Source organism: Passer montanus, unplaced genomic scaffold (genome assembly GCF_014805655.1).
Source record: "Passer montanus isolate IOZ18808 unplaced genomic scaffold, ASM1480565v1 scaffold54, whole genome shotgun sequence".
NCBI lineage: Eukaryota > Metazoa > Chordata > Aves > Passeriformes > Passeridae > Passer > Passer montanus.
This window is the reverse complement of record NW_024370374.1, coordinates 4,362,638-4,386,905: the sequence shown is the minus strand read 5'-3', so window position 1 is coordinate 4,386,905 and position 24,268 is coordinate 4,362,638. Positions and strand designations below refer to the sequence as shown.

Genomic DNA, 24,268 nt, shown 5'->3' with positions numbered 1-24,268 from the left:
ATTTATCTCTGTTTTTCAAAAGTTAAAGCTGAAAACAGTGCACATGTAAAATTGTTGAGTATAAATTACGTCTCCTCTGCTCTTGTGAAGCAGATGTGAAAGTTTCAGGAAAGAACTGCTGGGAAAACAACAAAGTTGCCAGTTTACCAGTGGGTTTATGATTTCAGAATAATGCTGACTGTTGCCTTGCAAAAGGTTAAAAACCTTAAGTGAAGTGTTAGCCCTCTTATGAAGCAATCTCTTGATTAAAGGTATTTTGTATTTTGTTTGAGTGGAAATGTTTTTAGTATGTTTTGAATAATCATACAGATTATGATTTTTATATTTATACTGTGTAATGTTGAAAACTGGCGTTTTTTAAGCCATCACTGTAAAAGAGTCACAGTTTGTCCCACGTTCCCTCTGTTGGCCAACCTGTCAAAGGTAATAAGAATGCTTCTCAGGAAAGACTGTAAATGTCAGCTGCTATTTATAATCAGTGGGGAAGGGAATCCTGGCACAAAGCTTCCAGAAAGCCTGTGGTGTTTTTAGTGTTCTTATGTACGGATTTATTTCTTCTGTTCTACAAGTGAGCCTTTGCTGCCGTGCTGTGTACAAAGGAGATGTGATCCATTTGAAGCTCTGGTATTTCACTGCATCTCAGGATGTTTTTGGAGTTCAGTTATCCTAGCAATTAACTCTTCAATGCAGTCAGCCCAGTGCCTTGCAGCACACACTGGTGGAGGGGAAGGAGTATGAGCAGCAGCTCCTGGAGCCAGCCTGTTCAGCAGCAGTGCTGCAAACGTGCCTCTCTCAACCTGACCGTGGAGGATGGCCACAGGAGAATCCAGACAGATGCAGGTAACAAATGCCAACTTCCTTTGTGCCTTCGCTGGTCAGGCTGATCTCAGGCCAGGGCACAGTGCAGTGTTCAGGTGTTCTCATCCACTTGCTGCTGCTCCAAAAGCAATGTCAAATACATGGGGACAGCTTGCCTTAAAGCTGTTCTGTGTTAACAACGTGTGGGATTTTTGTTACCTGTGTACCAGTGGCTTTCTGAGCTGTCACCTCAGTAGTCTCATCAGGTGGGTAAAGCTTCCTAATTTCAGTTTTCAGACTAAAACAAGTCAAACCTCAAGTTGCACCCTTCTGGGGTGCCCACAGAAAATGCCTCCTCTGGTTTTCTAGAGTCTAAAGCTAGCTGAAACTGTTCTTACAGTTGCAGTGTCACATATCTTGTCTCTGGACCTCTACAGCTGCTATACTGAGCTCCAGTGCTGGATTTAGCAGTCAAACAGGCTTTGCTGTTGACTTTAAACGAAAAACACAGGGCAAGGAGAACATTTTGTTGTTGTTTTTCTTCCTTGTCTTATGCTGTTGGGAGGAAGCAACTTTTTGCAGGGAGATGGTCACAAATTAAATTGCCAAATGTATTCCTTATTTTTCCCCCATTATGAGCAATTTCTTAGAGATGGCTATTAGCCTGCTCTGTGGCAATATGCTGGTGAGAGCTCTTTGTTTGAAATTGAGCTTTTTCATTCTCTTATAAAAATAATGCATCTGCTTTGCAACTTTTTGATCTAGCTGCCTTTTGCCTTTTTTAGCTGTATTTCCTGTAGAATTTCCTGTTTATTTGTGAATTTACTCAGAAATTTCAAACTTACACAAAGATACTTCAGTAATTCTTTTCACTTTGATTACTATTTTTAAGCCTTCAGTTTCAATTTACAGGGTAATATTTTTAATTAAAAGCACAATGCACAGTTTGTTTTATATGTGCTCTCAATAATTTTTAATTACACAAATGCTTTTGATCTTTTAGTGTTAGCATAAGTTAATATTCTTAGCCGGAGTTTTTTCAATATTACCTTTCACATATTGTACAGTAGAGTCTGATTTAACACTAAGGTTTAGTTGAAGATGATTCAGTAAGTAAGGAAATGGATTCTGCAATGGGATAATATATCACTGTACAGATTGCTGTTTTCTGTACTGTTGTGTACTATAAGAACTTGGAAGGTGAATGGACATATTTCATACCTTGCACTTTTGGCACTACTCCAGTACAAAGTAACAGTGTAGGTTTTCCCTAAGAAATACTAGTTAGTGGCCACTGTGGTGTTTGCTATAGGGAGCCAATTTTGATTTGAGGGTAACAAAATACGAAGTGCCTCACTGGTTTCCAGTAACAAAAGCATAACCTATGTTCTGAAAATTCCATCCCAAAAATGAATCTATTAGCAACTGATGCTTTTTAAAAGAGAGACTTTATGGAGAACTATAAAGTAGCTAAAGAAGTGAAGGCTGTTAAAAAGCAGGAGGGCTGTGGTCTCCAGCTAGCATAAAACAGCTGGGTTCAATGGGAATACTGCTAGTGATTGACAAAGATATGATTTTAACCTAAATGTGTTGCATAGAGCTCTTGCACATTCCCCCAGACAAGAGGAATTCCCATCTGGAGGCTCTGTCCCTTTAAAGCAGAGGCTTCCACATCTGCAGGCAGCAGAACCTGGGCTGGGACTGGCGGTGTGTACAGTGCACTGCAAGGATGAGAATACATCATACCATGGAGGAAAGTGAGGCAATCCAGGACCTCTCGGGTTTCACAGCCTCTAATCAAGCAGAACTACACATCCAGGCACAAAAATAGCCAGCAGACAAGTACAGGCAGTGTTCCTTGAGCTCTGACATGGAGGGTGAGCCAAGTAGCTTTCTCCCTTGCTCCTGTGCCTGCCACAGTGTTTTTCCTTATGCTGGAAAATCTGAAGACTTAAGGACACCTGAATTCAACTATATTTGGTTCAAATTTTCTACTTTTTTCGAGGTTGCAAGTAAAATAGTCTTTTTTTCAAGCCTAAAGCTTGATGTCTAAGCCTCTTTTTCTCCATACATTTAGTATTTTCTTCAGTTTTCATTATTTTTATGCCTCTGTGTTCCTTAATATCTAGTGGGGAATTAGACATGACATGTACAAGCAATCTGATCTCATTCTTTTCATTAAACCTGGCTAGTGTTCATCAAGTTGAACTGAGAAGTTCCCTTCTGCTGGCTCTTGTCTTTTCAGAGACTGAGTTCATCAGATTACAGTTGAATTTCTAAAACTGAATGATTTCAGAAACAAGAGTTGGCAAGTCAAGGTGCGTAGTGATTCAGAGTAGTTGATTTGTGTCTAGAATATAGACCTTTTCTATGTCTTTTATCTAAGGAATTGCTTTCTTGATATTGAGTAAAATGGTTTTTTTTAAATACTGCGGGTGGCTTTTGGGGAATACTTCTGAGAAATTTGTGACGAGCATTTGGTTGTTCAGACATGCTGATTGGCATGAGCATGCAGACAAAGTATGGGTCTGTGAACACATCTTGCTAGTTGCACTCTGAATTTTCTCGCTGTTGCTAGATAGCTCTAAGTGCTTATTCTATAGGCTGTGACAGTGAGCTAGCACTGAAAGACTGAATGTAGTTTTGGTAGTTTCTTTAGTGAGAAATTGGGATGATTTTAACATTGGTATCAACTGTAGGCGTGTGTGTATTTATTCAATTCATTCAGTTGTTTGTGGCAACTTCTGTTCTTCATTGTGGCAGTTTGATTTTGCCTATGGGTCTTAGCAGTGTTCGCATGTAATTCTTGCCAGGGCAGCTGCTTCTAGCATTCAGTTCACAGAATTAAGGTTTTGCATCCTTGCAGCATGCTATTTATCTTATCAGTCCTTCTGTGGCCATAGAAGTTGTGTACTGAACCTGCAGGATTGTTGTTTCAATGTTTTTTAACAAAATTACATTATTTGGGCTCATACCTTTCCTGTGTTAACTAGGGCACAGTGGCTGTGGAGCTGGTTTGACAAGTTGGGCACAATGGTAAGCAAGATAGTAACAATATTATGTTTTCACATCTCTTCAGAGCTGGAGTGCTTCTGCCATTCCAGCAACAATGCTTTAATTTCCCAAAGGGTCACCTGGTTTTTGCCACCCTCCCTATGGGCAGTCTTCATGCATAAACTCCTCTAGCTTGTCCCAGTGCTAAGGTTTGTTAAGATAAGCTGTTTGCCCAATATTGCTCTGGCATCCTGAGAAATTATCATATTCGGTACAACAGGATAGGAAGGGACTAGACAAGCTCAAATGTTTATGTTTGGCAAAGTTGCTGCTGCCTCGCCTTGAGACATCCATTTCCCAGTTTCTGGCCATTCCTGGTGATGTGGGCCTCCATGAGAAGTGAGAGATGCTCAGTGCAGCAAGTTCCAGAATTCCTCAATTCACCGAGACAACCCGGGACTTTTCATTTTTCCTATTAATTTATGATTGTTGCCACTCTACACTGTGAGATGGGCTTTAAGGCCAGGCAAGGTTTTCAAGCCTTGCTGAGATGTTTTGAAATTACTTTGGTCTGCAGCCTGTTGAAATACCTGAGGCTTTGCTGCTTGCCATGACATGGATATTTGCTCACGGTGCCTGGGTAGCCATGGAGTGAACAACTTTTATGGTGCTTTTATTTCTCAGCTGAGTGCAGCATGTATACAAAAATGCCTGTAAAACCATAGGTGGTTTGTGTTGAACAAAGCTAAGGCATTGGATTGTGTAACTTGTATCTTAAGAATTCAGACCAGTTTCAAATTTTCTTCTTGTTGTAACTTTACTCGGCCTGAAATTTAGATTCTAGTGATACTCTGTTGTCTGCAGTATTTGAATCATCAAATTATTTCAACAGGTATAATTTGTTTGTGAGATACTATGGCAAATCACACTTGATTCTTTATTTTATGATAATCATAGCATAACAATCAACAATCTACCACAATTGGATGGAGTTATTGAAGCATCATGAGCATCAATTTGGTGCATAGTGATGTATTCAGTGTTCTGGGGGTGCTTAGATGAGAGATGTATTCAGGTCCTTTTTGTGTTTTTCAGCTTGCTGGAAAACAATTCTGTATTATTATTTGGTGATCAGCAATGCAATAACATGTGTTCTTTTCTTACAGGAGCCATCATGTTATTTCTCCAGCCTGTCAAAAGTGCAGTTCCTTGTGAAATGGTAAGCCAAATGCAGAAGCTCCACCACTGAAGGGGGACATCCCAAATCCCTGCCACCTCTGCCTCTGAGTCTGTGGCTGTGTTCCTGTTGCTTGCCTGGCTTTGGCCTCAGCAGTTGTCTGAGGCACCCTGAGCTTCAGCTTGCTCAGACCACAAGTTGTTTGGGTGAATATTTTTCTTTAGTAAGGTTTTGTGTGTCAATGAAGGGTCCAAAGAGCAAGAGAGAGGGAGAAGTACATGCTCCTGAGAGACAGGAGAGATGCAGCCTGTTTGTCAGAGAAATTACGGATTTGGGTGCCTGTCAGTCTGCAGCCCAAGCACCAAACATCCCCACTTAAAATCTTCAAATACAATCATTTTGGGCATCTTTTAGGACTGTTAATGATGGTGTTGAGATGTTTCCTCCCTCGGAGCATTATTTTTGCTGGTGTCTAGGTGCACATAATGGTTGTGTAGATTTGATGACCTTTTTGTATCACTCAGCTACTGAAATTCAATTGTTACGTCAAGTCAATTGCCTCAGATGTCACAACTGATTTTCCTGATTGACAGAAGCATTTCTAATGCTGTTTCCCATTTTTCAACTTGCCTATCCAATTAAAAATACATTTCTTGTTAAACTTACGTGAAGAATCTCCACAAGAACAATTAATACAGCAGCCAAATTTACACTAATTTTCAAACTTCTATATCTCATGTTAATATCAGTAATGCTTCTGCTTAGTCAGCCACAGCAAAATCAGTCAAAGTTTTATAAAAATTTATCAACTGCTGATCAGCAGTTATCTCCTTGGTTGATGAAATTCGAAGGTAATGGAAAGCTTTGGTTGTGCAAATGTTTATTGCTGCTGATCCTGCCTAAGATTTGGCTAAAAGGTGGGGGGAGAGGTGGTAAGGGTGGCCCAGCATAAGCAATGAAGGGGACCACGTTCCCAGAATTTGGAACCCAAATAGAAGGCTGACAAAGAATGCAGTGGCAAACAGGGATAGAAATATCTATATAGATATATAATCTGACCTATTTATTACAGATAGTTGTAGACTCGGTGGAAAATCAACTGATGGAGAGGGCAATGGACACAGTTTTCCTAGCAGAGGTGTATGAAAACCAAGCTTTAGAACTGTGAATCAGAAACAAGATGGTAACTCTGAGTACTGAAATGGGGTTTTGCAATTCAATGCCAGTATAGATTACGAATTTTGACTTGGCTGTTTGAATGTTGAGATGCCTTCTTCTGATGCGTCGGGACTGTCACCTGCAGATAAGGTTACCGGTTCCTGTTTATTGCGCGGCTACTTGTGCAGAAACGTTCAGCAATAAAGAACTGCGAGCAGTCGCTATAGATCGGCACAGGCGTGTCAGGGCTCGCCCTGGCGGTGCCAGGCAGGCAGATCCCACCGCAGGGAGCCTCGGCTCAGCGCTCACCAGAGGCTCGGGGCCGCCGGTGTCACCCGGTCTTTGCCCGGTGTCTGCCCCAGGCCGTGCCCGGCCCCGGCCGCAGCAAGCCCGGGCCCGGCGGGGCCATGGGCCCTCCGCGGCACCGGGCCCCGCCCCCGCCGCGCCCCCGCCATGAGCGGCGGGGCCAGCCGCCCGAGCCCGCCGCCCGCTGAGGGCGAGCCGCCCCCCAGCCCGTCGGAGGGCTCGCCGCTGTCGCTCGCGTCCCGCTGCAGCTCCCCGGGCCGTGAGGAGCCGGAGCAGGAGCGGGCGGAGGCTCCCGGAGGCTCCCGGAGCCCGCCGGGCCATAGGTAACCCCTGCGGCAGGGACCGGGCTCCAGGGGGCTCAGGGCTGCCTTGCACTCGCTTCCCTCTGCCGGAGGCAGAAGATTATTTTACATAAATATAGCCTTGTTTGCAGGGATGAGCGACGAGCGCCTTAAGTGCCTTGTTCTTTTTTGGTGGTTTTTTGTTTTTTTTTTGGTTTTTTTTTGAGTATCTTGGAAAGTCTAAAAGTGCCCGGTGAAGTGAAGGAAGGTCAGCAGAGCTTCACGGGGTGCAGGTTTCCATGGAGAGCGGTGAAGGAACATGGACCATACTACACTTTACTTAAAAGCATTTCTTGAACAAAGTGCTGAAAGTCCAGGGGAGGAGTGTTCAAGCGTAGCCAGAGGCTTTGGAGTGAAGAGATCAGCTAGTTCATGGTCCCTTCTTTCCGTTTTCCTGTTAGCTCTCTGTATGCTACTTCCCAGTGAGCAGTTTTGTTCATGCCCCTTGGAGTTGTGTTGCAGTTTCTTCATGCTACATCACGTCTTTGAGCTTCAGAGGCTGTTGGAAGCAGCTCCCAAGTCGGGCCTGTTGCTGCGGTGTTCTCTGGCACAGTGAGGTGCAGCTGAAGACAGCCTCTTCTAGGGTGTGAGCTGGCAGTCCTGTTAAACCGTGGGCTAAATACACTGTGCTGGTATGGGCACTGCTGCTGTGTCTCACTGAGTGCCCACCTTGTGTTCAAATAGCAGCTTCTGTGTGTGGCTGCCAGGATCTCAGAAGTACGATAGTAAAAACCATTTCTTATGTAGCCCCGCCATGCACTCTGAGTATTGTTGTTGTTGTCCTCTTAAAAGTACACAAGAATTGGAGGCAGCTGTGCTGTGGGAAATGCAATATTTGCAAAAGAGAAGGGGTGGGAGCAAGGCCTTGTTAATGCTGTTAGGCATTTTCATGTTTTCGTTGTGGATCCAATGTTATGTTTGATGTGTCGCCTTCGTGAATATACAACAAACGATAATCACTGCTCACTATTAATCACACTTGGGTCTAATGCCAAATGTCTCTCCTTTGATTTAAGATACTTACTTAGAATTAAATGTGCATGTGAGAATAGGCTATTTTAAGAAATCTATTACTTTAATTATTTTGAGGAAGTTCATAGCTGCTAGAATTTCAGAAAATGGTCCTGTGAAATTCAAGGTGTGAGTGGTTTAAAATGCATGGTTGGTGTGCCAGGAGAGTGTGACTGGTGGCTGGAATGCACACCAGGGAAGACGGGGTTCTGGTGCAATTGGAGAGCTTTAGACACAGTATTGGATAAGTGTGTCTCCTCACAGGTCTTTGTACTGAGCTTGTGTTTTCCTGTTTAAGCTTCATTTTGTGTTATTTTTTACTCATCTGCAGTAAGTTTTCAATCTATTACTATGAATTTTTTTTTTATATAAATTGACATCTTGAATTTCATGAGTACTGATAGAAGAAAATACATAATAAATACTATTTTTCCTAATTTATTCATTCTCCTAGTACTTGTTCCAGGTTGGTTTAATTTGTCAGCTGTGTTCCACTAGGTGCCATAATGCAAATCATGCAAAGCAAATGAATGTATTGAGGAAGTATCCCTGCCCAAAATGTCAAATCTGTACAAAGTTATGGGTTTTTTTTCCTGAATGTGAATGTATAATACTTTTGTCCTTTAATGAACTTTCAGAGACTTATTTTCTTATAAAATATATAATTAGGCATTCTTAAGTGGCATCTCTTACCATATGTATGTGTTTAAAAGCTGTCTTTGTTAAAATTTTGGTCTTTATTAATGCTGTAGCATAAAAGCCCTAGATGTGTGTGGCTGTGCTGGACTGGTGTGTTTGGTCTGTGCTGCTTCTGACCTTGCATTGTCTGTGTGTCAGGGTGTCCCTGTCAGTTCTGTCACTCTGCATTTCACACCGTAGAAGTGGGTTTGTCTGGGGAAATAAACCTGCTCCAGGTAGGTTTCAGTGCGAGTCAGTTACCCTGACCTGACCAGCAAAGTCCTGTTAGTGCAAACACACATGGGTAAAACAACAGGGAAGAGTAGGACAAAACTGTAACACTGACTTTGTCCCCAAATGCTTTCTAGCACAGAAATGTGTTCTAAAGATGACTGGGACAGAAAATGTTGTGCAGTTGAGTGTTGGAGTACTGCTGTGTCCTGAATATGTTGTACTTTTGTATTGATAAAATACAGATGTCTTACATTTAAAAATTTGATTTCTGGAGCATTAGGATAATATGCTTGTTGGGTGCTTCTTCTGTATCTTAGGTTCAGCAAAGAGAATTCCTCACTGTAGTGCAGTATATATGTAGGTAGGTATTTCCAGAGCCTGAACGTCCATAGGAAATAGTGAAGTCTAGTTTCATTGCTTTGTTCTCAAGAAAAACTTCTGTGGCAGACAGAAACAAATCTTTTAAAGAAATCTCTTTACCTGTTTTCAGATTTAGCTGACTTGGACGCTAATGCACTGTGTTACTTAGGAAATAGTACATGTATGGAATATTGTATAAGATATTTGTGACCTGGGGCTAGGATTGCTGCAATATTCATGAGTAAAGAAGTTATGAGTGACTTAGGTAAGATATCCTATTAAACATCTAATAGAACCTTGTATAATACCATCAAGTGTTGATGCTGGCTGTATTTCTTCAGCACATTTGCTGTGAAAGTGTTTTAAGATGGAAAACTTCCTGGATTGAACAGATGGATTTGTAATGAATAGACTCTTAGTGCTGAGGTTTCTTGGTACCATGAATCCATCTGTGTAAGGCTTGAACAAAGAAAATAACATTGTCTGCTTTTGCTTTGCTTTTGCTGAAGACCACTGGCTACAAGGAGCTTCTTGTGACTACAGACAGTATGTTAATGTTAAATCTCTGTTCTTTCTTGGCTTCCATCTGTGAGAAGCAAAGGGACACTGATGTTACAGGTATTCTTTCAGTTTAGTTCCTAAAAGGTAGTGTTCCAATCTGTTCCACAGTCTAAATCACTAACAAGCTAGAATTTAGTAAGTAAAATGCAGACTGTGAGGGGGATGGTCAGAGTGTATTATAAATGCCATTTATCCATTAGGGAGATTAGTAAACAAGTAGAAAGCTTATATCATTGTTGTCACATTATGCCATGAAAGAAAAGTACTTTTTCAAGACAATAACACTAACTTTTCAGTGAAATACATTATAGATAATACTCTCTTCATTTCTTTTTTCTAATTCAGGAGGGCTGAACACTCTGAAACAGCAGTGGGGAGAAAAGTGTCACCTTTGAAAGATAACCTTTCACCATGGGAAGAGTGGTTCATTGGCAAAGAGAAGGAGCTGCGTGCCCGCTTACAGGCCAGAGCTGCAGAGGTGACCACATCCAGCTTTTCTGATTCTGAGTCTAATAGAAGAGAGCAGACACAGGATTTTCTTTTCCTTGGTTGTAGAAACATGAGTAGTTGTTTTTTTAGTGCTTTAGGCCTCCATAGAGTTGGTGTTTGTCAGTGCTGGTGTGATTCATGTTATGTGCATTTTCTTTTGCTGCGTGTTACGCTTCATTGAACTGGTGCTGTATAATATTTTTTTATCTGTCAGGTCATGGTTTGATGTTAGAAGATTAAAACATTTATGTAATTACTGCCTTGATTTTCATCATGGGTGCATAGGCCTACATGTAGGTTGTAGAAGAAGATGGGATGTGTGCTGGTTCTAAGTGTGCCAAGCTACACTGCTGGTTCTGAGGAACAATGTTGTTACCTGCTTAGCACATAATTTTACAGCTGTTTGGTGTCCTTTCCCAGGAAAGGGATCCCCACTACAGCATTTTTTTTCCTTATTCTTTCTTTTTGCCCCTTGCAGATGAGTAGTTCTTGAGAACCAGGGCTGGTTCTCAATTAAGTGAGAGCACCCTATCTTTTCCTGATTACTCTGTTTGTAGTTGCAGTTGGTTAAATTACACCATTGTTGAACATCAAATGGGAAGTATTGCGTAGTGATTAGAGCAATCACATCAAAATTAGATAATTTCTCACTTTAGTTACTGATTAACTGCTTGACCTTGAATGTTTTCCTGGCCTTTCTGGGATTATCTGTAAAGGTTTATGTGGGCTACCTCATGTTGTGTATAAAACACCTACCACTGGAAGGCTCAGGAACAGAATTTTACAGGTCAGCAGTACACCAAAGTAGTTTGCTAAACTTGAGGAATATGCTTTGATCCTTTAATCCACGTCCACCAAATGTTCCATGACTTCCCATTTGTATTCTGGATTGGTAATGTAAATGTAAACTGGCTGATGTCTCTCAACTAAGTATTAAGAACAGTTGTAGAACAAGCATTGCTTAAGGCCATGTAGAAAATAGTCATACAGTTTGTAAGATTTTGAAAACATTAGATGTTAAACTGCAGCAAGACAGAGCGAAAACCTTATATTTGGGAGAAAAATATAATCAACATTTTTGTAGGATGCCAGAAGAGAATGAGATATGTGATATTTATACCAAAAAATGTTGCTCTGTTTGCATTATAAAAGTGTTCTAAACTTCTACAGAAACCAGGATCCCTGCACTACAGGTGTCTTGGAACTCAAGAGAGATGTTACTTGGGGTAACTTTGCCTCAATGCAGCAACAACTGTATTTTCAAACTATGTCTGTATTGTGAGTGTTTGAGCTTTCTGTAAGCTTCTACTGATGTCCTACTGAACTGAGATTCTGTGTCATAAGAAAGGGGTTCTCTCTGAAACTGACTGCAGTGTAGGGACCAAAAAATCAGTTTCATGGAAATAATTCCATCTGTGTTCGAAGGTATAAATTTTCATTGAAAATTAATACTTTGTGTTAATGTTACTTTTGGAGAAGATGGACACCTCAAATTGTCTCCTTAGTTTTTTTTCTTTATTAACTTCACTGGAGAGATACAAATGGGGTTGCATATGTACTGTATGTTATATAAATATACTTGGAAAATTTCTTCTCACCTTCCAATTAAAACTCCTGTTTGAAAATTTGCTAGAATCTGCAATAATTTTGGCTTTAGTAAGCCTTGTGTTAAGCCCTAAAGTTCTAATAGTTCTGGTACTAAAAATCACAGGTGAATAATACCTCACTTAGCTTTTCATACCATTCACAGTGCAGAGCAGTACACAGTGTAAATTTTAAATATTGTAGGAAAGTACTGCTGCAAATTAAGAGTCTGCTGACTAAAAAGGCATTTCAGTAAGCTGAGGAATTATTTGATGCATTTAATTGCTTCCAAAGCCTAATTAAAATATGTTTTTTAGTTAATATCCTAAAAATTATACATTTTCATTAATTGTATTTCATAGCATTTCTGTGTTCACTGCCATTCTTCTGCTCTAAAATCTTAATGAAGGAAAATATACCAAAATCTAATGCTTACATTGCTTTAACTGCAGCACTACTGCCAGTATTGCTGTAAATGGTCACCACAGATTTGAAATGTATACTTTTTTGTACTTAGGAAATGAATAAACAACTCGAGGAAATGAAACAAAATCAAGAATGGGAAAGAAGAAAAAGGATAGCTGAAGAGAAACACAAGGAATGGGTCTTAAAAAAGAGAGAAGAGGTAAATATTGCTTTGACTGGAAATATTCTAGTACATGGCATGCTTGAGTAAGCCTGTGTAAAATTTACTCAGTCTGTTTGCCATGTTTTCAGTTAGCTGAGTAAATGGCTGCTTTAATTGAAAATTATAAGAACATGCCAAAGCAGCTAAACATTTTTTCAAGGTTGATTTTTTTTTTTCCTGTGGGGTACAAGGGGATTTGTTTTCTGAGTAGTCACATAATTGACAATGGGTGTGCATCTTATGCAGTAGCCTTCTGCTGGTGAAAGCAGGGATTTTGGTCTTCAGTGCACCCAGAATTCCCAGGTTCAGTGCCCAAACATTTTTGGGTAAGTGTACATCTTGACTGTGTGCAATGTTTTGTACACCAGGCAGAACCAGAAGAAGGATTTAGTTAAATATCACCATGGGCAGGCAAGGAGTATTTACCACAGGATGTGGTTTAGGAGGGGTAACTGAGGTGTGGGGCCAGATTGAGGGAACTGTCAGAAGACACAGTTAGCAATTGGGAATTCCTACAGCCAGTAAGGAATTTCCTTTTGAGTTCTCCCCAGGAGGGAGTGCCTGGGTCCAGGGTGAGAAACAGTGCTGATCTCAGTGGGGCTGTGTGACAGCTCTGTCACAGCAGGTGAGCACTTGCCCTGGGTGGCAGCAATGGGAGCCCAAGGCGTGTCCACTTCGTGTGTTCAGTCCTGTGGTCTGCAGCAATACCAGCTGCTCACTGCATTCACTTCTGCTTCTGAGCAAAAGCAGATGAAAATTTACCCAGAATATCTCAGCAACACTAGCTGGGTGGGATGGGCAGACCTCCTACATTTAGAACTCCTTCAAATTCAGCCTAGATGCAGTAGACTAACATATATTTGGATCTAACCTAATTCATCTTAGTCTCAGTGCTGGTTGGATAATCGGCAGAAACCCTCTGCAGAACCTATCCTGCTCTATTAATTTCATATTACTTGTATTACTAATTAAAGTACACAGGTAAAAGTAGATTTATTTTTCAGCATATACAATTCCATTTTCCTCTTCCAAAATGAAATTGAAATGAAAATTAAATTCTGGTTGTCTGTAACTATTCATTGGCTTGAAGAAGTTGGTCTGCCTCTTAAAATAGTTTTAGTTCAAAACCAGAGTTTTCCTTCTGCCTCCTCCTCACTCCCCCTACCACCTCCTTCAGCTTCCATAAATTTCTACTTATTTGTGTTTTCCTTGGAACTCTGTGGATTTAGTGGTTAACAATTTATATTCTGTTGTCAGTGGGATTAGGAGGTTATTTTTATGGTAATTGCACCAGCCCAGAAGACAGGAGAAAAAAAATGCTTGTGTCTGGACTTTATCAAATGATGTTTTGGAAGCATAGGGTCATCCTTAGAGCAAGTGGTTAGAAAAAAGTAAGCTGATTTTCATTTAAATCAGACGATTCATTGGCTAGTCTTTTCTATAAACCACACTCAAATCAAGGATGGACTGAATTTAAAAGCCTAGCTGTCCATAGGATATTAACATTTGTGCTGTGTAGACTGTCCCACCTCAAGTTTCTGCAAGATTATTTGTGGATTTGGATACAGACTGAAGGACAAGTATGTCAAATCAGTGACTAAGATGTTTAAAGGTGCATCAAGATTTCACCTGTAGTTGAGGTAATAGTCGTGAGCACTGACATTTGATATCCTTTTTTTGGGGAGTGTATACATATCTCCTGTTTTTAAAACACTTATTTTCCTCATAGAAGTATCCAAAGATGCTTCTTGGGGCAAAGCTTGCAGTATTTTTTAACTGAAATTTGCATTAGGCACTCACCTTTTTGGAGCTCAGTTATTGGTTCTGAGCCCTGTGTGCAGAAAGTGCTTTATTTGGAAGTGGCAGTACTTTCAGGGGCCTTACCTTTGTAATTCCCACAAGGCTGTGTCCTGTCCCATTGCTCAGTACTGTAGTGATAAAGAAAAGAGGGCACACGTGAGCACACATGAAACTTCTTCCTTCATCTCGAGCATCCAGCACCAGGAGACACTGCTGGAACTGTCTTTGTCCTGGGAATGTGAGAGATGCTTGTGAGAGAAGTAAAATGTTTGTACATGCATAAGAGAATTCTGGTTTTCTGTATGTCAAGCCAGTATTCTTACATGGCGGTTTTAGTTGTGATGCTCTCTTTAACTGCTAAATATACTCCTTTAGGGTGAGGTTAGGAAGCAAAGCTTGAGCACTGTTTTTGTTCACTACTGGGGTTTTTTTTATTATTTAATATAGATTAAAAAATATATGCTGTTGTGGTTTTCTTATGGTTCTATATATTTTGCAGAAACTATTTTTGAAAGTAAAGGAATCCTAGCTATTTAGTGTTCCTCTATGTAAATAGCTTTTGTGGTTCTTAAAGGTGGTAAATGAGCTAGAAGTAGTGTTTTGAAATACGAGCTGTCAAAGAACATTGAAGCCATGAAATATGTTCATAGAAATATTTGTTCATGGCAACATTTTTCAGCTCACTAGGAATTAAAAGCTTAATAAAACCAATTTTTAGGAACTATCTTGGACCTGATAATGCCTTTACAATTTTCAGTAAGATACTGAATCCCTCCTGGACAAAAATAGTCTTACTTTCTCTCCCTCTTAAAGTTGAGCCATTTGTGGGTAAACAGTAAATTGTCTGTTAACTTTTTAGCAAGTATCAATTGAAATATTTTAAATATAAAATAATGCTAAGCATGCTTTTGATTCCAGAAGGAAAATGAACATAACATGATTTTTTAATGTAACTAAAATGTTTATTTCTGAGTTACTGATAGCTTTAGTGATAAAATGAAGTGGCTATGGTTGTAAATGCTGAGCAAGTAAGTTTGGTATTGAGTTCCTGTTTTATGTGAATTTGTGATGTGAAGTCTCTTTCATTCCTGTCATCAGCTGTGGGACTGAACACTTTAGTAAGGTAATTTCAGTAAGGTACCTATAATTGTGGAATTGCAGATTGCAAATCAAAGTATGAAAAGCTTTTGTGAAATGCCTTGTGAATGCATAAAATGTGGAGAGCCTGTAAACTGCCATGACAGTTTAATTCTTTATCGCTGTCATCACAGTCAGAACCTCTTAGGAATTATTGCTGAATAAAATATTAGCATTAAAGCTCAGGCCTGATGACAACAGGTTTTTGATTGCATATTAAAAAAAAAACAAAGCAGCTCTGATGCAGTGCACTCTACCTTGTACAATCTAATATGGTATCTTGAAATCATATTTAATCCACCTTTACTGGCTCTGCAAAGCTGCTGCATTTTTACAATGTCAATAGAGCATGAACTTAGAAGTACCTGGAGTACGCAATTCATATATATACGTGAGTGTACATATAAATGTTTATATTATTATTGTTGTGGGTTAGCCCCAGGAGGCAGCTGAGAGCCCCCCTTGCTCCCCCAGCTTTTCTTGCTGAGCAGGATGGTCTGGGATTTCCCTTGGGCTGGGGGCTGTCAGTTCTGGCTGTGCCCCCTCCCAGCTCCTCGTGTGCCCCCCAACTGTGCCCTGCTGGCATGGGGTGAGAGGCAGAAAAGGTCTTGAAGCTTTATCAGCACTGCTTAGTGGTAACTTGTTATCACAAACAATATTTTTTTCTCAAATCCAAACATAGCACAGCAGGAGCTGCTATGAAGAAAATTAACTCCATCCAAACCAAAACCCAGTACATGTGTTGTGCATGTGTTTGCAACAGTGACAGAAATCCCCAAAGAGGAATACTTGCATTGCAAAATAACTGCAATTCTGAAACTCATTTTGTTAACATCCCTGTATTTAATGTTTGCATGTAATTCTTTATTCTGTAGTAATGTGATACCTAGCAAAGTTGTAACTGCACAAGTAGTGAAGTTAGAATTTTCCATTGGAAAAAACAATTATTCTAATACCAATCTAAAATTGACTGTAGCATTTCTAATACTTTCTGCATTGTTGAATAGAGAATAAGGCAACAATTTTTTTCTATAAAAGTAAATATTACCAAGCAGGCATTAAAGATGGAATTTGGATGTTCAACAGTTTTTATTGTTCTTTTCTTTTCAATAAGTCCCCTTTACTTACTGAAAAATATAATTTGTAATGGAAACTAGGTACAGGATGGAAAAGTTCTGTTGGAATGTTTTTTCATTGAAAATTTTGTTCTTTCCATTTACTATGCTGTTGGCTGGTAGTCTTTATGAGAAGCAAAAAGCATTAAGGAGTGTATGAAAGCCTAGAACCAACACAGTGTGCAGTAATGAATGACAGTGTTCTTGGAGCAGCCTTCCCTTTTTGGTGTGCTGGTTCCTCCAGAAGAGACACCTAGGTGCCAACTCTTACACCAAAGGCTTTTTGTTTAATGTCTCTTTTATCTCAGCATGGTTAATACAGAGCACAGATTGTTCCACAGCTTGAGCATGACTTTCAAGTTCAAAAGCTGTGCTTGCTCATGCTCTCTGTCTTTCATCCAATGGGTTGTTAATGATTTTGTGAGGAATAGTAGCACTTCCACAGAATGGGTGGGGAATCCTGTCATGCCAGCCTGCAGCTTGGGGACATGCTAATTGGAATCTCCTCTGGCAGAAAGGTGATGAAATCCAGATCTTTCCTGTCTGGGTTAATATTCTTACAGCTGAACTGTTGTTGAGTCAAACACTGGTTGCTAATGGAGAGCCTGATGTACTATGCTTTTTGCTGACAGTTTAGACTTGAAAGAGATGCTAAGATGTCCACTTATTTAAGACTGAAGCCTTTCAAGAAGTGTTTTTGTGAGGGAAGCTGCTAGTAGAAATGCTTTCCAGTCATGAGAACCAACTGCATTTAAGAACTAAAATTTTGTTTACATACCTAAGTCTGTCTTTACATATCTATTTTTTTTTTTTTCCTGAGTCTGGGCTTAATTTCTTACAGATTTTTTTTTTCCCATATTGTGGGTCTTTTGCTCTCTGGACCTGAAAGGTCTTTACACAGAATTTTTCTGTGGTGTCATGCATGACCAATGCCATGGTTATAATTTTAAGTTGTACCTGAATCTTAATCTCCTTTAGATTGCTGTAAGTAGAATGAACTAATTTCTCATGTTGAATGTTAGAATGAGTTTTAGACAGCATTTTGGAAGAGGAATTCAGTGTGACAGGTGAATGAGTGGTCAATTATTTCAGCAGCATTCATGGAGTCCATATTCTTCTGAAGATCCCAGGAGTGTTCCAGGAACAAGTACACTAAATCTTTGTGCTTGTCACATGCATCGAGTCCCCACATGAAATGAACACAGTTTGGGAGAAAGATGCAGTAATTCTCCAGTTCCTAGGCTGCAGTGGGGTCTGCCCTGACTGTGAACTTGAGCAGTAAATTGGTATAAACCAGCTTGTCAAGAGCCATTTTCAACTCAGGCTGTTGCTGATCTCCTTTGTAGCCTCTTGTTGTTTTCACATGGAAATTCTAGAGAGATTAGAGAAGTATTCATGTGGGCTAGGCCTGGTCACTGAGTTGTGTTATGGAGCAAAGTTGAAAAGATAATTACAGCTGTTTGAATGTCCCTGATTTCCAAGAGTGCCAGAAGTAGTTAATGTCCACAATTATTGTGAGGATAAACAAGTAAATTAGGATGTATGTTCTGATGTTGGCAATGTGGGCTTTTCCTGTATTTTGCCATTGGTCAGCATTAACTGATGCTAGAATATGCTAGCTAAGATGTCAGCAAACAGCTGTGAAGTAGAACTCTTGTCTGTGAAAAGAAACATGTCACATTCTGCAGATCATAAGATGGAAAGGACTGCTTTGAGAAGTATCTTAAAAATATCAATCACATATTAGTTTCTGGAAATGCTTCCACTCAGGGACAGTCTACACAGAAAATGCAGAACAGAAAGCACCTCTGCACTTTGCTCATTCCAGCCTCTCGATTGCTCAGTGATGTGAAAATACAGAAATACATATTCTTATAGTTTTCTTCCAGCTGGATATAGTGCCTCTGTTTCAAAAGCAATTAGGGGTTTTTTCCCTGCATGGAAAATTATTTAGTGTTCTTACCTTCTGTCAGGACACTACTTCAAATTTTAAAATCCTTTGACCATTCACCACATCTGTGTGGGTCTGATTTTTCGGCAGAAGACACCTGCTGTGGGCAGAGTCACCATCACAGCTTTGTGGAACAGGGGATGTGTGTGGGCTGGGGGATTTCCAAGGACTCACCTAAGCCAGGCTTCATTGCGTTCTCAGACCTGATAGAATCACAGCACAGAGCACTGAACCTTCAGGGTAGATTTGTATCCTTTCTCCTTGATCATGTGCTTGGCCAGGGTGGCAGGAGAACAAGCCTTTCTTGCAGTGACTAATTGAATGTTTTACAATCAATACCTTAATTTAGGTAATACCACAACCATATAGCAGTGTAGGTAAATTTACTGGGGTTTAGTGAATAGATTGTGACTGTTTTGAACACAAGATCAAAGAGAATTTTAAAAATCTAAACAACACCAAGCATAAACAATATTCACATATACATGGAAGGAAAGGAAAAGTAGCAGTGAAGAACATGGACATTAATATGCACATTCATAGCATTTTTTATAGACTTCTATAATGAGGATGGGTTACTAAAGCTGGGGATATGGTCTACACTAACTATATGAAGGAAAATCTGTTCTGATTGTGAGAGAAAGAGGAAGCATTTCTGGTTTGTCTGCAGAAAAATTTCTAGGCAGTGTATAAAGTCTGCAATTCTGCAGGGAGTCCCCCTGTCTTAGGGATGTCTCACTGGGAGTAAAACTTAGCAATAGTCGTGGCTTTCATGGTAGTGTGTGTGGCATGTTATTGTTTACAGAGGACCTAATTTAACTTTGAGTCAGCCTAGAGAGTAGCTAGACTCATCTAAGTATTGTGATTTAAAATAGATAAGTTAAGAAGCTTCCCTGCCTTGCTTTTGTAGTATTTAGACAGATTTGTAGTCTACTTTTTGCTTATAATGGTTTTGCATTATGGAACCATTCCCCTAAGTATGGAAGTAGCCCTTTTTTTTTTTCTTTTTTTTTTCTTTCAGTTTTCTCCTATATTTATTTTCATGTCTTTTATACAATAAACCCTTAGGTAAAGATTCCAGACACTTCATAAAGGTTACAAGGAACAGAAATGAGAGCTATTGTCACTCTTTAAATGAAAACACCTCCCTCTCCAGATCAAGCAAAGGCCAGTAGATATGTGGTTGTTGCTTAGAGCAGGATCCTCAGAACACTGTTGTTGGATACACACACACTGAAAAGATGTAGAAGTGAGTGACGCCTCTGGTGTTTCTCTGTTCCAAATCATACAGGCAGCAATTTCACTTTACCCTCAAGTTATCATTTTGCTTACCCCAGAATGTGTTTTCTCATTTTCCTTTTCATAATTTGAAGAGGAGAATTGTGTGATTGATTTATTAAAGTAGTCCCTGTGTGAATAAATGGAAGGGTATAAATACCGAAGAGAATGCCACAAAATATGAACTGTATTTTTATGTGACTTTTTTTTATTGTTTAATTTATGCTGAACTGTGCTGAACAATCTGCATATCTCGGTGACTCTTAGAAGGGGGCAGTTTACCCGACTTGCATTTGGAACTGTAGTTTGCTCTAGATTCACTGACAAGTAAAGCTAACACATCACTGTTGAGAATTGCAACATATGTATTTCATTCCCAGAAATATTGAGATGTGTCTAAAGTGTTTAAAAATCTCTGAATAAATAAAACAGAGCAGTAAACCTGTGGAGATCTGAAAGTAAAATTTTTATCGTCTTTTTTGACAAGTTTATATGTCTATCATACCTGGAATCTAGCAGTGAATAGGTCCTGATTTCAAAAAGCTTATAGCATCATATATTTTTTCATGTTTATGGTAATTTTCTTTGTAATAGTGTAAAAAAATTTACTGTATTCCTCAAAATAATTGCTCACTGAAATATACTAAAAAAATTCTGTTCTATTTCTTTGATGTGTTTCACATAGGAAAGAAGAGAAAGAAAACGAAAACTGAACAAAGAAATGGCAGAAAAAGCCACAAGGGAACTAGAAAAAATGCAGTTAAAAGAAAAGGCTGACGTAAAGTATAAAGAATGGTTAGAGAAGAAGAGAGCTGAAGAGGCAGAAAAGAAGAAAAAAGAGAAGGTGTTAATGAACTGATCATTTATATGGATGGAGTTACTTAATCTGCAACTTCTTGCAGATTCAGATTTGATATATTCAAATCTGGCATTGAATATATGGACATCAAATGGCAGTGTTGTACATGAAGAAAAATCAGGAGTTACAGTGTTAGTGCATTAAAGGCACTGTGGTATGGTCAGCAAAGTAAGATGCATATTAGTGCATTTTTGTTAATAGCATTTGATATTTTTTTTAGGGAAACACTGGAGTAACATGGAGGTTGGGGGTTGGGGTTTTTTTCAGTCTTAAACCAAAAAATGCATATTTTCCATTGTTAGGACAAGATGCTTGTATTTGAAGCAATATTTGAGTTGTATTCAGCAATCTGGAAATGGGCAAAAAATTATTTACTATTGTGTATATGTTGTACAGGGCTTTGTCTAGGAGTACCTTTTATTTTTTATTTCTAGGAAAAAGAAAAAGAACGGGAGGCTGAGCTACAGGAGAAGAGAACAAGATCAGAGAAAATCTTTAAGGAATGGCTGCAAAATGCTAGAAATAAACCACAACCTGCTTTAAATGGTTATGGTTTCCCACATGGGAGGTCTACAGGTTTGTATGTACAGTACAAGTATGGAGTGATGGGGGTTTGTGGTTCCTTCCTTCTAGTATTTTAGTGTAAAATAAAAGCTGTTTGAGACACTCATCTAATACCTAGTTTTGGCACATAGGAATGGTTACTCATGCTATAAGTCAGGGAAACAGATTGAGACCTTTTGTGTCTTTTTCTTAGCCTTTTTTTTTTTTAGTTTGAGAGGAAAATGACATTTCTGAGATAATTATGTGGCATACCAAAGGATGATTTCATCTGATTTTTCTTACCAAGCATAGGAATCTCTAGAACAAAGTACTGGGTCCTGTGAATCACATTATTTATGTCATTTTCAAGTTAGTTTTTGTGTTACAGAAGATGTGTGTCAGCACATCTGAATGCCCCTTAGAAAAGAGGTGGGGTTTTGAGACACAAGAACAGTTAGAAGCTGGCAGAAGTCCTGTCTGAAAAAGGAGACAGGAGCATCAATCTGTGTTCTGAGTTAAAATTATGCTTTTCACCTGCACTGCACCTCCTTGGCTTCTGTAATCCTGGTCCATTTTTGTTTGAAAACATTTTTCTGTGCAACTAAAATAATTGCTTCTGTTTGACTTTGCAACAGAAATAGTTTTGAGACCAAAATTCTGATCTCTGAATGTTTAAGAGACAGGAATCTCTGAATGTTTAAGAGACAGGTATAAAGCAGGTGAACAACCTTTATTCTTCTGCTTACATTTATTTGTATATAGTGATATACCTTGCCTTCCTGTTTTGGTTGGACCTGCATTATATACTGACAGCTGCAATCATTTATTTAAATGATTTTTGAAAAATATTTGTTTACGCACTTGTGTCATTCAGTGTAACGTATTACAAACTTTGAAGTGTAGGCATCATGTGGCTGGGTAAAACAAAGTAGCAAATTTGTAGACATTGACAGTTTTTAAGAACACAAAGGACTGAGCATTCAACTTGCTTATTATTTCAGTAGAGGTGAAGAATATACCAGTGACTGTGTAAAAAACAAAAAGGTGGAATGGTTATCATTTTGGGTCACTTTAAATATGTGATGTGCCTGTGCTGCCTTTCTCTGAAAATGTGTTGTATTTAGTCCAGATAATTATTATAACTGCTTGCATTGGCAAGCTTGTAGTGGAAATACTCCTTCTCAGTTATGTGTATTTTCTAAATGTTTCAGGGAGTGCTGATAGAAATTTGTATCCAGCTCCAGCATATTGTAACCCCATTCCTTGGAAGCCGGTACATGTGCCTCCCCCAAAGGAAGACAGAGTTCTCACCATGAAGAAGAGTCAGAGACCTGTATCTTGTCAGCCACGTGCAGCTTTACCAGTGGTGATTTCTAAGCCCAGGAGTAACCCTTGTACTGGATCCCTGTGCAGAAAGAAGTTATAGTCCAGAAGAAATGTCCTTACAATCTTGACCAAATCGGACCATAAATGTGACCTTCTGTGTAGTTACGTGTCCAGTGCAGATTGCTTTGTGTCTTTTTTTTCCCCATTTTTGTGAGCAGGTTTTGTGTTTACTGCTAGTTGACCAATCAGGCTTTAAATGTTTTTTTTTCTATATTGCATTTTAGTTTAAAAAAAAGGAGAAGATTAATTGTAATGGGAGTGTACCTTGATGCCAATAAAATGCACAGGGTTATTTCTTCCTTTCCTCTCTTGTTGTTAAAGGAGTTCTTTTGTATGTGTAGTTATTCTTTTGGGCAACAGTATTCACTAAGTTATTTTAAAGATAAATTAATTTGTAACCACATGTTTTAATTTGTAACAATTTTTAAAACAGTTCTTGGCTTAATGCAGAAGGAATTGGCGTGCCTCAGCTCCAGGGTTATCATGTCACTGTGATTGCAGAGATACAGTGGGATAGCTGGAGTGCTGCCAGGAATGGATACAGGCTCTTTGCTGGCCCTGATGTACAAACCAGGGAGAGCTGGTCAGGGGTGTGAGGTTTGGTGCCAGTGATGACATGCATGAACCTGTGGGTGCACCTGAGAAAGCTGAGGAAGTGGCACATGTCACTGTAAGGATACTCTCAGTGGTCTTTGAGAGGTCTGGTGATAAGGGGAGGTTCCTGAGAGCTAGAAGGAAGCGAGTGTCAAGCCAGCCTTCAGCAGGGGTGTGTGCAGGGGTGCAGGCCAGCAGTCAGCCTCACCTCAGTCCCCTGGACAGCTGATGGATGTGGCCAGTGCAGCCAGCAGCCTCCTGGGCTGCAGGGGAAGAGTCTGTCCCCTGTACCACAACTGTGAGACCACACTTGGGGTGCTGGGCCCATTCCTGGGCAGGAATGTGCCAGGAAAAGACTGACACTGACATTCTGGAGGAAGCTCAGTGAAGGGCCACAAAGGTGATGAAAGGATTGTAGCACCTGACAGACAGAAGCTGAGGGAGCTGTGACTGTTCAGCATGAAGGAGAGAAGGTCCAGTACTGTCTCTGAGCAAGGTCTGTAAAAATCCCTGATGGCTGGAGAGAGAGAGCAGACCCTTCTCAGTAGTGCCCAGCGAGAGGAGAAGAGGCGGGGAGTGGAAATCAAAATACAGGAAATTCCATTTAAACGTGAGACAAAAATGTTAACAGGAAGAGTCATCAAATGCTGGAAAAAATTGGCCAGTGGTGTGGAGTTTCCATTCTTGGATATACTCAAAACCTGACTGGACATAGCCCTGAGAAACCTTTTCCAGTTGGTCCTCTATTGAACAACAGAGTTGGACTAGACCATTTCAATAGATCCATCCCAATCTCAACAATTCTGTTTTTAATGGTGAAAAGGAAAAAGCAGAAATAAAAAGACTTATTTTTTATGTTGTAGTTGAATCACTTTGAGAAATACCTTGTTATCCTTAAAAAGTTACAGTATTAAAAAGTATATTGCACTTTTATGAATTTATTTGGTAAGAAAACACACCAAGTCATATTCTGGAATGTAAGTTTTCTATTGATCTAGTTCTAGGCTTAATGTTATATTTTAATTTCTTCAGAGCAAGTTGTAAAAAATACTGAACTATCTCATGTCAAGTTTATACCTAATACAATACTTGTACCATTACTTTGGGTGAATCAGTGTATACAGTATGCCTGTGTCTGTTCTTTCTAGATAGTGGAAAATGCTAACGAGACTGCAACACCTTATAGTTGCACTGATAGATTATTTGCTTTGTGTTTGCATTTAGACTTTCACAAAGTCTTAATTTTACTGTATGCATTTAGGAGAAGTCTGGCATCTGTAAAATAC

General features: G+C 39.6%; 1 protein-coding gene across 4 annotated transcripts; it reads left to right on the top strand.

Annotated features, from left to right (window-relative positions):
* The first annotated feature begins 422 nt into the window (after positions 1-422).
* Positions 423-22,786, top strand: CCDC34 (coiled-coil domain containing 34). Of its 4 annotated transcripts, XM_039725027.1 has the most exons (9): positions 423-840; positions 3,044-3,116; positions 3,792-3,834; positions 4,959-5,011; positions 9,964-10,096; positions 12,209-12,316; positions 20,286-20,444; positions 20,894-21,035; positions 22,214-22,786. In XM_039725027.1, exons 2-9 carry the CDS (start codon positions 3,085-3,087, stop codon positions 22,426-22,428), a joined length of 885 nt encoding a protein of 294 aa, XP_039580961.1. In that variant the 5' UTR covers positions 423-840; positions 3,044-3,084; the 3' UTR covers positions 22,429-22,786. The 4 variants fall into 4 exon arrangements, with proteins under 4 accessions (XP_039580961.1, XP_039580962.1, XP_039580960.1 ...); XM_039725028.1 differs by lacking the exons at positions 3,044-3,116; positions 3,792-3,834; XM_039725026.1 differs by lacking the exons at positions 423-840; positions 3,044-3,116; positions 3,792-3,834; positions 4,959-5,011 and adding an exon at positions 6,565-6,756.
* Positions 22,787-24,268: the final 1,482 nt, after the last annotated feature.